General features: G+C 42.9%; 1 protein-coding gene and 1 non-coding gene across 2 annotated transcripts in view; one reads left to right on the top strand and one right to left on the bottom strand.

The window, feature by feature from the left end:
- The window catches only part of Rev1 (Rev1 DNA directed polymerase), a 35,022-nt gene that overhangs the window by 10,930 nt on the left and 11,484 nt on the right, over window positions 1-12,608 (bottom strand). Inside the window, exons 9-12 of the mRNA XM_037431720.2 lie at window positions 6,544-6,645; window positions 5,489-5,662; window positions 3,931-4,119; window positions 942-1,036 (exon numbers count right to left, since the gene is read on the bottom strand). Coding sequence (XP_037287617.2) covers window positions 942-1,036; window positions 3,931-4,119; window positions 5,489-5,662; window positions 6,544-6,645 — 560 coding nt within the window. The remainder of the gene's footprint in view (window positions 1-941; window positions 1,037-3,930; window positions 4,120-5,488; window positions 5,663-6,543; window positions 6,646-12,608) is intronic.
- TRNAT-CGU (transfer RNA threonine (anticodon CGU)) lies at window positions 7,866-7,938 on the top strand. The gene has a single exon. It is a non-coding gene; the product is annotated as a tRNA-Thr (tRNA).

The raw sequence follows: 12,608 nt of genomic DNA, 5'->3' as shown, positions 1-12,608 counted from the left end.
CACAAACGCCGCAGTTGGACATTTTCAAAATGATCCAAATAACATCAGACGGATTGCCTAAAATTAATCATTAGTAATCGGTCTAACTGCACTAAATAAAAAACCTTCCGTGCATCAAGAGACGCAACAAAATGCTGCTCTTTCGTTTCCGTTTGGTTCATGGAAAAAAGAACCCCCGGGACATTACTACAGGGAATGGCGCGAGTTGTTCAAAAATTCCATTTTCGCGTGGTTACAAGGGACAGGTGGTGCTATCTAGCGGGGCACAGTTGAAACAAAAATGTCTGCAATCTCGAAGCCAATGGCGAGAAATTGATCAATGGCCGTTGTTACTGCTGTGGCTCCCACTGCTTTTGGTCTGCTGCTACCAGCGCAGTAAAGCCAGGCAATGCTGTGCATGGCAACAGTGACGTAAGCCGGTCTGTTCGGTCCGCTTCTAGAGGCGGGTAATTTGGAGTGCGCTAACCCAACGCGGACCACTAAAACATGATTTTATTTCAAAATAGGTCCTGCATTGGCACAACAGTAACACTACGAGGTTTCTAGACCGCAATTTTAACAATGAACGTCGACTTAATAATTGCCTTTAGTGTCTTTTTAAGTGCAGCTTTGCCACTGTACGCCAGTGTAATGAGGTGAAGCATTAAAAATTCTTAAGGGGTTAGTTTTAAACAGACTGAAACGTTCAACCATAACAGAGCTTGCTATACAGCTTTGCCGCAAAATGGAAATGTGACAAGATGAAGCATATTAAACATCTGACCCTTTTAATCGGACATTTACTGCATTTGTCTTTGAAAAGTTTGAACAATGAAAATTCCAGTGCAAGTCGAATAGCAAACACTATAAGAAAGATAATACAAACTTCAAGTATTCGCACACCCATAGTTTCCAAACAAAAAGTGTAGGACAGAACACCGTAAAGGCAACGCAACACTTACTTTGAGCGCAAAGGATTTCGCCGGCTTTCTCTATACATGGTGAGGACTTCATCTTTAATGTCAGGAGGTAGGCTGTCCAACACAGCTGGATCGATCTGCAAAGGATGCTTTAGTTTAGATAGGAATCATCTATGGTTGACCACTGAAGTCTCCCACGCAGAGAAGTGAAAGGACAGTTACTGTGATTTGATTGATATTTAGGGTTTAACGTCCCAAAACCACCATATAATTATGAGGGACGCCGTAGTGGAGGGCTCCGGAAATTTCGACCACCTGGGGCTCTTTAACGAGCACCCAAATTTGAGCACATGGGCCTACATCATTTTCGCCTACATCGGAAATGCAGCCACCGCAGCCGGGATCCAATCCCGCGACCTGCGGGTCAGCAGCCGAGTACCTTAGCCACTAGACCACCGCGGCGGTGCGACAGCTACTGTGAAGACCTTTCCACTGTCAAAAGTTTTGTTGTATTCGTAACAACAAACTAAAATTTTAATTACTCCCACGCGGACCTGTCGTATGAATAACATAACAACATGAGTGCCTTAGTTTTATCGTGGATTGATGTTGAAAACAAATTTAGATGCCAACATCATCCTACGTGCCAAGTCTTTAGGGTACAGTATCATACATTGGTACCTTATGGGTCGAAAAACGGGAGTTTTCTAAAAAATTGCTAAATTTTTGTTTTCCCCTGTTCAGTTAAGTAAGATTATTACCCTGACTGTTCTCAAAAAAAAAAAAAAATGCCGAGACTAGACTGCAAATGCTTTAAAATTGCGTCTAAAAAGCACAAGGTCGCTGTTAAGAAATGTGCAGTCTTCCAAACGTTGCCACTGATAATGCACTGCTGCTTGCTATTGTCGATCGCATGAGGCGGAGAGCCGAGCCTCGCTCTTAAATAATGATGGTTTCCCACGCTGCTGCAGCGCAAGAAATAATAAAAAGAAGCAGGCTTTTGTAGCATTTTTCGAGTGCCGTGGCTGGCTATTAAATCACGTGGTACGGATCAGGGACCACCATTGGCTGCTGCGCGCCTGTGTGTACTGTGAAGCCTCCTTGCAGGGTCTGTGTCCCGTCAAGCAGTGTAGCGGAACAAAGTTTTTCTCGTGTGTTTATCTTATCATTATGGATGAAGAAAGCAGCAGCACCACGCGATATCTACACTCTCAACGTGAAAAGCTGCTGTGGCGGTGCGCTCTGTGGGAATGGGCTATGAGCAGGTGGTCTGATTAGCAGCAATTTTTGGCTTGCTCACAGACACCAGCCGGAAAGTCCCTGATGTACCAATCGATGCCATATGCGCCAATCTTGCAACGTCGAGGGAGCTCACAGTGAGAAAAGTTGGTGGGGATGACATTGCTGTTATGTACAACGGTATGCGACACAAACACGGCCACAAGAGCCACCATGGCATCGGCACTCTTGTGTCCCTCGGCACTGAACTTAGTTCAGATTTCGAAGTGCTGCCGAACTTCTGCCTAGATTGCAGTCGCCATAAGGCTCTGCTAGACGGAGAGGAAGGTGTTTGGTAATCCTTTCGTGGCTCTGTCTACGAGTGAAATGTCTGCGAGGAGTCGGCTCGAAAAAGCCGTGAGGGGCAAACTTATGGTGCAGGCACTTTTTAGTGCCAGTGGCCACTACAAAAAGGATTGTTCATTTTTGTGCAAATTTGATTGCATCTAATGATATCTTTCATAAATAAACATTGAATTTTAACATTAAAACTCGTTTTTCTCGAAACACAAATTTCCCTATTTTTTTTTTTTTTTCAATGTGCCCCTTCTTTTTCGGGTACTTCTGGTGCTCGGATCTGCATAAAATTTCGCCCAACTTCTTTTTCTAAGTACAAGAAATGCAATTACATTGCTTAAACTTCAATATTTTTATTATAAAATAAAAAAATCTATGTAAACCTTTGCTAGGGTAGGAGAAATATGGACTTCCCAGGTTAGAATTCTTCATGTCTATCACATATTTTTTATGCACTTCCTCATCAGTTTTCTCAATTCTACACTTTATTTGAAACATTATGAACTGTCAATGGTAAAAAATTATAGAAAAGCAGTGATGGAAAGAGGGGGGTGGCGGCAAAATGCTTAAGGTTTTCACTTTGTCATGTTGCAGAACTAAGAGTATGTAACTTGCAAGAAAACCAATTATAGATTTGAAATCAGCATAAAGCATTCTATAAGCAGCTCAAGTTTCATTGCTCTAGGGTGAATATTAAAAAAAAAAGGTGCCTTCGAATAGCATATCCCCTTACTGTAGCAGTACTAAATTTCTGTGATACAGTGAATTCTGCCACAGTTCCATCGAGTAGCACTTGCGATCACTGTGATCACGGACATCCAATAATGTGTTGCAAGTTTTCTCAACACCTCTTTAGTGCAGCTGTTGACAAGCAACACCACAAGTAAATAGCAATGTAACAGTACACGTGCAATAATCTGACTGCCTACGACTCACGAGTTGCACCCAGTCGAGATAAAAGTTCTGGGGAAAATGGAGCTCTAAATAGATCGAAAACTGCTGAACACGAAATGTCGCTGATGCCAGCAATTAGAAAAAAAAATGGACAAAACATGTCTAAGCCACGGTACCAATCAGGCCTTCTGGGGAGAGGGCCCACTGGCACCTATTTCCATTGTTTATATTCCGTAAAATAGGCCCCTTCATCAATATTTCAATGCGGGGAAGAAGGGGAGGCAGTGGTTAGGGGCCAACCCTTTTGAACGGGTATGCAGCCTGGTATCAATGAAAACATGCTCTCGTCGAAATGCAGGCTCAAGCAACGTTCCCCACGGGACAATTTTTTATCACGACGAGCTGCACCCGAGTCATAACTATCATTTGCTGACTATAATGTGTGGCTACCACAAGCCGTGTGGGTCTCCCCATAATTTTATTATTATTTTATTTTGTTTTTCATTTCTCGTTCACGATGTGGATTTGCAATGCAGAAGTTGCAGTTCGCAAACCTGCTCACCTCTGAGAACGCCGGAAGACTGACGGCCTTGGGTAGCGACTCCGTCATGCCGTTCGTTGTTCCTGAGCTCGGCCCTGCTACACCGTGGCTTTCGGGCGGCCTACTTGTCGTCAGGAAGTCCAGCATGGTCTTCACGCCACCACCTTGCCCCGAAGGCAGTGGCTCCAGCCTTCCAACTTGAATGCCCACCTACAGAAAAGCTTCAACGCTATGGCTGCAAGGTCTTTGTCTTTAGCCCACGGCAACGAATTCAGCACTCGAGCATTTAATGAAATTAAATATTCCACTGACGACCTTGTGCTGTTTTTCCCGAATGTAGTTCGTAAGTTATCTAGATGATTATAATACATTGTAAATGTGGTTTAAGACTCAACGAGTAGCAGGATCTTAGCATCACGACAGACTAAACGAGCACCTAATGCAATCCAAACCCAAAATTAACTATCCCTCAGTTACTAAATAGTAGTTGATTTCTCCTCTCCTCCACATTAGTAGTCACTTCAGGGGGACTTCTAAGTTGAGTAGGCGGGACAGATAAACAGGTCAGTAGAACACAACAACATGCAGTAGACTCTCATTAATGGAACCTGGAGGGACCGGCAAAATATGGCCCGACTAACAGGAGCTCCGCTTACTGAGAGGTGCACAAGGCGGGAAAATTCAAGTATTACACCAACTGCATTACAGCTAGTTGTTTCATATATTCTGCTTAAAAGATTTCCGTGGGTGTCGGGTGTGCAAACCCGCCACACATCGCCAATGGGGGAGAGGGGCGGAGAGTCGGTTTCGCTTAGGCGGGAGGCAAGTGTTGGCATGGCTTGGAAGGAGGGGGGGGGGGGGGGGGGGGCAAGCGCACCTTGCACCCCCCTGCCGATTGCCTCTGGAGAATTCCATTCACTCAGAGTCTGCCGCATAAGTCTGTAAAAACAAAGTATAACTCACGCAGGCTCACACAAGAAATGTACCTTGTGCTTTGGGCTCACTCAGACCCACCGTGCTTTTTCTGAGCCGAGCTCGCTCGAAGTCACCATCCTCACGAAACTTTTTTTCAACCGGCCTCACCCAAACGTATACTCGCGGCTCGATCTTACCCCCATATTCACAAACGCCCCTCTACTTGACTTTCACCCTTCATTTGACAGGGTTGAGCACTGCGCTGCTGCTCGGCTGAAAATGACGCTGCGCTACTTAAGAATAGCAGCAAATTATCACTGATATACAGTGACTTGCCCTGCCTAGATATGGCACTACCATCGGCTTTCTTAAGTGAAGGTGGAGCGTTGAGTGAAGGGGCGTTCTAGAACACGGGGGTTAGTCTTACAAAGTCCAAGTGAGTCGACCCACGAGCGAGTTCTCAGACTTGTGGGCTACTTCATTACTTTTGGGCCTACATCCCTCAAACTGTTCATTTGAAACACAAACCAATTTTTCTAGCTTCATGACAAACAGGCTAGGCTATTAAATGTTGTTGCAGTTTTTTTTTTGCGTGGGAGAAATACAGAGAGTAAGTACATTGTGTTGTGAACTAAATGCTGGTGCTACCACGAGCGCTGCTCACCCCTCGGATGTCGGAAGCAACGAGGTGCATCTGCATGGCCAGGCTGTAGCACTCCTTCGAAATGATGGCCTTGCTAGCAGTCGCTGCCAGCAGGTGGGAAGACTTGGCTAGATTGTCGCACATACCGTGACCCATGTACTTGGATGGGTTCACGGGGGCGTCCTTCTGTCGCACCTGCGCATCGAATTGTGTGTTGCTGGCAACAGAAACAGCATGGCACATGCAACCGGCCCTTTGCGGCGCTTGCCGACATGCATTTATCGCGTGGAATGAATGACTGCTACGATAACCAGGAAACGACGCGCAAATGCAGAACGCCCTAAGTTGTGGTACTACAGTCGAACCCGGTCCTAAAGAATGCTCATAAGGTAAATTATCAGTTATAGCGAACTAAACATGAAAGTTGGTTGGTCTAGCTTCCTTCCAACAACATGTATTATTTCTATAACAAAACCGACAACATGAACACTACTTTGATACTGACTGTGGCAATGTAATATTAAAAGATAGTATAAAAAGGGAAATAGTATTTCAAAAGCAATTTACAACCAGATTTCTTCAACAATGTGGCTGTGACATTAAAAATTTGGTTAAAAATATGACCACATCCTTCTTCAAATAATTTCAAATGCCAAAGTGTTGCACCAAACTATCTTTTTTTATGTCGTAATTTCACCTTCTCGTGTTCCGGCCTGTTTGGCTGGAAATGCTACTAAGTGACTAGGTAATATATAACTACCTCATTTATAGTTTGTTTGAAGCCTAGAATAATCTGTTTTCACATCTAGGTTTTTTGCACGAGACAGATTATTGATTTTTATATTTACTATTACAACGACTATTGGTCATAGCGAACCCAACTATAGTCTCCATGCTACTTCATTAAAACGAATTTTGACTGCAGTCTAAATGAATGAAGTCAGAACTTGATGATATCATTCCTGGGCTAGTTAATGTGTTTGCAGAGGAGCACGTACAAGAGTGACAAAATAACAGCAATAGCTAGCAAAAGTGATCACCAGAAAGAAAGTAAAGCAATGCGTGCATAAGCCCACCTTGACTTTCAATGTAATGGTGCGACCTTGAACGCCAGCCTCCAGTAATCTCCTCTCAACTTCGGTAGACAGCTGGCCTATGAACTTTATCATGTCAGTAGGCTGGAAGAGAACAGAGCAGCTTCCTATATAGCCACACTATGTTTATTCAAAGATGTGTGCGGACCAACATAAAGTAAAATTGCGATCCAATTCACATGTGTTCAATTTTAAAATGCGATTCACAACACTTTGTAGACACAAGCCTTGAATATATATACATATTAATACAAGGAAACTGAGAAAGGAGAGAACAACTGAGCAATACGTGCTACGCATAAACACTGAACTACCTAGTGTGATCCTATCTACAGGCAAGGAAAATGCAAAAGCCCACATTTCTCTCCTCGAGCAAATTATTCTATGGTCTTCAACAAACAGCGCAGGAGCAGACAAAGAACAATGATGGGGACAAGCACTGACTGCCTTCCAACTGGGGATTTAAGAAGAACGTGAGGGTATGTGTGGGTGTGCCGGCAAACTCCATCACATTGGCGTGATGTAATTTACTAATAGGTAATTTGATAAAAGTAATTTACTAATACGAGAAATAGTTCTTTTCTTTCATGTCCCATTAAAAAGGAAGCCTAGGCACTTTTAATGCCTGAAGCTTCCGATGCTTTCAGCCACGACTAAGTACGGCATGCGGCTATGCTTTGCCTTGAAGGTGTTTCAAGGAATTAAAAAATTTCACGAGAACATAGTGGTGGCACTTATGTGAAGCAAATCAATACTGGTGAAACTATCAGCTATACCTGCTCATAGTTGCTGATAGTCAAGATTATAGCCAGATTTTTTTTTTTTTGAGGGTGGGTGGATAGAGGGTAAACAATGCTTTGTCTCTGTTTGTGTATGCCATTGTAAATGTGCATATTATATATATATATATATATATATATATATATAAGGGAAAGAAGTGTATACCTAAGGGCTCGTTTTTCCGTGTTTTAACACAATATTAATGAGATCTAACAGACAGTAATGCCAAGGAATGTACAGGGGAAGTTATTAGAACCAATGGAATGTAAATAAAAAGAAAGAAGAAAGAAAAGTGGATGAAAAAATAACCAGCCGTGAGCAGGAATCGAACCTACGACCTTCGAATAACGCATTCGATGCTCTAACTACTGAGCTATCACAGCGGCCTTCCCTCCATCCACTTTTTTGGGTTTATATGTGAATTTAGAAGTAGGAGTGACAGTCAGCGCCATCTATAAGCCACTCCTGTCACTCCTACTTCTAAATTCACATATAAACCCAAAAAAGTGGATGAAGGGAAGGCCGCCGTGATAGCTCAGTGGTTAGAGCATCGAACGCGTTATTCGAAGGTCGTAGGTTCGATTCCTGCTCACGGCTGGTTATTTTTTCATCCACTTTTCTTTCTTCTTATTTACATTCCATTGGTTCTAATAACTTCCCCTGTACATTCCTTGGCATTACTGTCTGTTAGATCTCATTAATATTGTGTTAAAACACGGAAAAGCGAGCCCTTAGGTATACACTTCTTTCCCTTATTTCATTGAACGAGGGTCTCGTACTGGCAGACTTGGTGTGTTTAGGTTGTATAAGAGGGAAAATTAATCAGCTGCTCGCTCATAATAAGTTTACGTGCTACGTGACGCCAAACATGCGTATAAGAATGTTTTCACACTCGTTGTTTGGCTTATAGATGGCGCTGACTGTCACTCCTATTTCTAAATTCACATATAAACCCAAAAAAGTGGATGGAGGGAAGGCCGCTGTGATAGCTCAGTGGTTAGAGCATCGAACGCGTTATTCGAAGGTCGTAGGTTCGATTCCTGCTCACGGCTGGTTATTTTTTCATCCACTTTTCTTTCTTCTTTCTTCTTATTTACATTCCATTGGTTCCAATAACTTCCCCTGTACATTCCTTGGCATTACTGTCTGTTAGATCTCATTAATATTGTGTTAAAACACTGAAAAACGAGCCCTTAGGTATACACTTCTTTCCCATTATTTCATTGAACGAGGGTCTCGTACTGGCAGACTTGGTGTGTTTAGGTTGTATAAGAGGGACAATTAATCAGCTGCCCGCTCATAATAAGTTCACGTGCTACGTGGCGCCAAACATGCGAATAAGAGTGTTTTCACACTCGTCGCTCGGCTTATAGATGGCGCTAACTGTCACTCCTACTTCTAAATTCACATATAAACCCCAAAAAAGTAGATGGAGGGAAGGCCGCTGTGATAGCTCAGTGGTTAGAGCATCGAACGCGTTATTCGAAGGTCATAGGTTCGATTCCTGCTCACGGCTGGTTATTTTTTCATCCACTTTTCTTTCTTCTTTCTTCTTATTTACATTCCATTGGTTCCAATAACTTCCCCTGTACATTCCTTGGCATTACTGTCTGTTAGATCTCATTAATATTGTGTTAAAACACGGAAAAACGAGCCCTTAGGTATACACTTCTTTCCCTTATTTCATTGAACGAGGGTCTCGTACTGGCAAACTTGGTGTGTTTAGGTTGTATAAGAGGGACGATTAATCAGCTGCCCGCTCATAATAAGTTCACGTGCTATGTGACGCCAAACATGCGAATAAGAGTGTTTTCACACTCGTCGCTCGGCTTATAGATGGCGCTAACTGTCACTCCTACTTCTAAATTCACATATAAACCCCAAAAAAGTGGATGGAGGGAAGGCCGCTGTGATAGCTCAGTGGTTAGAGCATCGAACGCGTTATTCGAAGGTCGTAGGTTCGATTCCTGCTCACGGCTGGTTATTTTGTCATCCACTTTTCTTTCTTCTTTCTTGTTATATACATTCCATTGGTTCTAATAACTTCCCCTGTACATTCCTTGGCATTACTGTCCGTTAGATCTCATTAATATTGTGTTAAAACACGAAAAAACGAGCCCTTAGGTATACACTTCTTTCCCTTATTTCATTGAACGAGGGTCTCGTACTGGCAGACTTGGTGTGTTTAGGTTGTATAAGAGGGACAATTAATCAGCTGCCCGCTCATAATAAGTTCACGTGCTACGTGACGCCAAACATGCGAATAAGAGTGTTTTCACACTCGTTGTTTGGCTTATAGATGGCGCTGACTGTCACTCCTACTTCTAAATTCACATATAAACCCAAAAAAGTGGATGGAGGGAAGGCCGCTGTGATAGCTCAGTGGTTAGAGCATCGAACGCGTTATTCGAAGGTCGTAGGTTCGATTCCTGCTCACGGCTGGTTATTTTTTCATCCACTTTTCTTTCTTCTTGTTTACATTCCATTGGTTCTAATAACTTCCCCTGTACATTCCTTGGCATTACTGTCTGTTAGATCTCATATATATATATATATATATATATATATATATATATATATATATATATATATATATATATATATATATACACACCGTAATTACTCGAAGCTAACGCGCACCTTTTTTCCGGTTAAGCGAGCTCATAAATCGCATGCGCGTTAGAATCGAGTACGAACAAAAAAATTACGATCAATCTATTGGCATCGGCAAATCCAAAATGGCCGCCCCCTACGTGCGTCGGCATGGCACGCCGGCCATTTCTGCCTATGTGCTTCCGATGTGCGGCACTTCGTACGTGTGCTGAGGAGTTCGTCATCTAGTAGTGCATTAGCATCGACGGCGTGGAAGGGCCGACTCCAAATACTCGAGTGCACCACGATGCCGCTTTTAAAAGAAAAGTCATCGCATGAGCAGAAACGGACGGAAATCGGGCCGCATCCCGGTCGTTCAGAGTTCCCGAAACGTGCGTGCGGGACCGGCGGAAACAAAAGCAGAAGATTGTCGACAGCAAAGCTTCACGCAAAGGCTTCAGTGGACCACAGCATGTTCGGTTTCCGCAAATTAAAGAGCTGCTCGGGGAGTATGTGCTTGAGCAGCGAGCGGCACAGCGGCCCGTGACGACAGAACTGCTCCAAGCGCGGGCTATGCAATTAGTCTTAGAAAAAGGTCTAATGCGGAGCCAGCTTAAAGCGAGCAGGTGCTGGCTAACTAACTTTATGAAAGGGAAAGGCTTTTCCCTCTGAAGGGGAACATGCATATGCGAAAACTTTTGTGGAGGAGTACGATGAAAAGCTTCACAGTTTTCAGAGGTTCGTCCTAAACTTGCGGCGCAACAACGGCTACCTGCTTGGGCAAATCGGGAATGCCGATCAGACGCCTCTTTACTTCGACATGCCTCGCACCACAACCGTCGAGAAGAAGGAGGTGAAGCAAGTTCGCGTGCTGACATCGGTCCATGGTAAAACTACAGAGACGACAATGCTCTGTTAGACGTCAGATGGGCACAAGCTTCGCTCGTACCTCATATTTAAATGGAAGACGCTCCTGAAAGGAGTCGTTTTTTCGAGTGGTGTGATCGTGCGGGCCAGCGAGAAAAATGAGTGCGCGTTGCAATCGATGTCTTACGTTTTTTTTTTTTTTTTGCGGTGGAATTCGGGGGCGCGTTACAATCGAGGGCGCGATAGAATAGAGTAAATACGGTATATACATATATATATATATATATATATATATATACATACATACATACATACATACATACACATGCAAAATTGAAAATTTTTGGTGGAGGTCAACCGCCTGATATTGACATCAATGCCAATAACCAAATGAGATTTCCCCCATGGCCCTTTCCCAGATTTCCCCCAGGCCCCATCTTGTGCCACATTTTCAATCATTCCCTAGCAGCCTCGTCCTACCCTGATCCTCTAAATGTCGCCAAAGTATTGCCCGTATTTAAAGACGGTGATCGCTCTGATCCATCGTGTTACCGCCCGATATCAGTTTTCAGTATAATAAATAACATCTTTGAAAAGCTACTTTCTTTTCGAATCAACAAATTTCTGGAAAAATATAAAATTTTATGTCCGCAGCAGCATGGTTTCCGTCCGGGATATTCTACTTCCACTGCATTTCAAACATTGACACAAAATGTCAACACAGCCTTAAATAGCCATAAACTAGTTTTTATTGTATTTTTTGACCTACAGAAGGCATTCAACACTATTGACCACAGCATCTTTAAAAAAAATTAAATTACTATGGCTTTAGAAACGAAAGCTTTGAATCCTTTTCCAGCTACTTCACTCACTGTAGTCAAATTGTTTCTCTAGGTGGCAACACTTCTTCGCAAAAACCGATAAGCACAGGGGTCTTGCAGGGATCTGTCCTGGGCCCTTTGTTCTTTATATTATATGTAAATGACCTACCACTGGTTATTAATTCTGCAGAGCTACTATTGTACGCGGATGATGCAGCTTTAATTGTTACGGGGGAAAATATGCAAGAAATTGAAACAAAAACAAATGCTGAACTAGCAAATATATCACATTGGTTAAAGACAAATAAAGTTATCGTCAACGCGAAAAAACAAAGTACATGATAATCCATTCCCGACATATGCCAATAAATCTAGACAGCATTCAAATAAAGATAAATAATTATGCACTCAAATGCATCAATTCATTTAAATACCTAGGTGTAGTTATCGACAACCATTTCCACTGGCAACTGAATATAAAATCAGTGTGCTCGAGGTTATCTTTAGGCTGTCATGCATTGTTGCAAGCGAGAAATTATTTCGACCTTGCAATATTACGGATCTTGTACTTTTCTCTCATTTACTGTCATCTGTCCTACTGCATTGATTCATGGGGTTGGACCTACACTACATACCTGGAGCCTTCACGAAAACTACAGAAGCGCTCACTAAGAATAATAACGCACTCAAGCCACGATCATCTCAGCGCACCCCTGTTTAGTAAACTACAAATTTTACCAATGGAGAGTTTGCGTCAACAGAGAACAGCCATTGCCATTAATAATATCATAAGGTATAACCGTCCTGTTCATTCGTCCATTCTTTGCTCCTCATCCCACACTACAAGGAATACTGCTGCCGGTAATTTTAACCTTCCTCCCACGAACAACGTCTATGGAGAACGGCGTCTGCAGTTCGTCGGTACCAAAATCTGGAATAGATTGCCCCAGGATATAAAATCGGCTGTTAACTTTCCTCTGAAAATAA

Source organism: Rhipicephalus microplus, chromosome 3 (assembly GCF_043290135.1).
Source record: "Rhipicephalus microplus isolate Deutch F79 chromosome 3, USDA_Rmic, whole genome shotgun sequence".
Taxonomy (NCBI): Eukaryota; Metazoa; Arthropoda; class Arachnida; order Ixodida; family Ixodidae; genus Rhipicephalus; species Rhipicephalus microplus.
The sequence above is the reverse complement of the archived record's forward strand: the minus strand, read 5'-3'. Positions and strand labels throughout refer to the sequence as shown.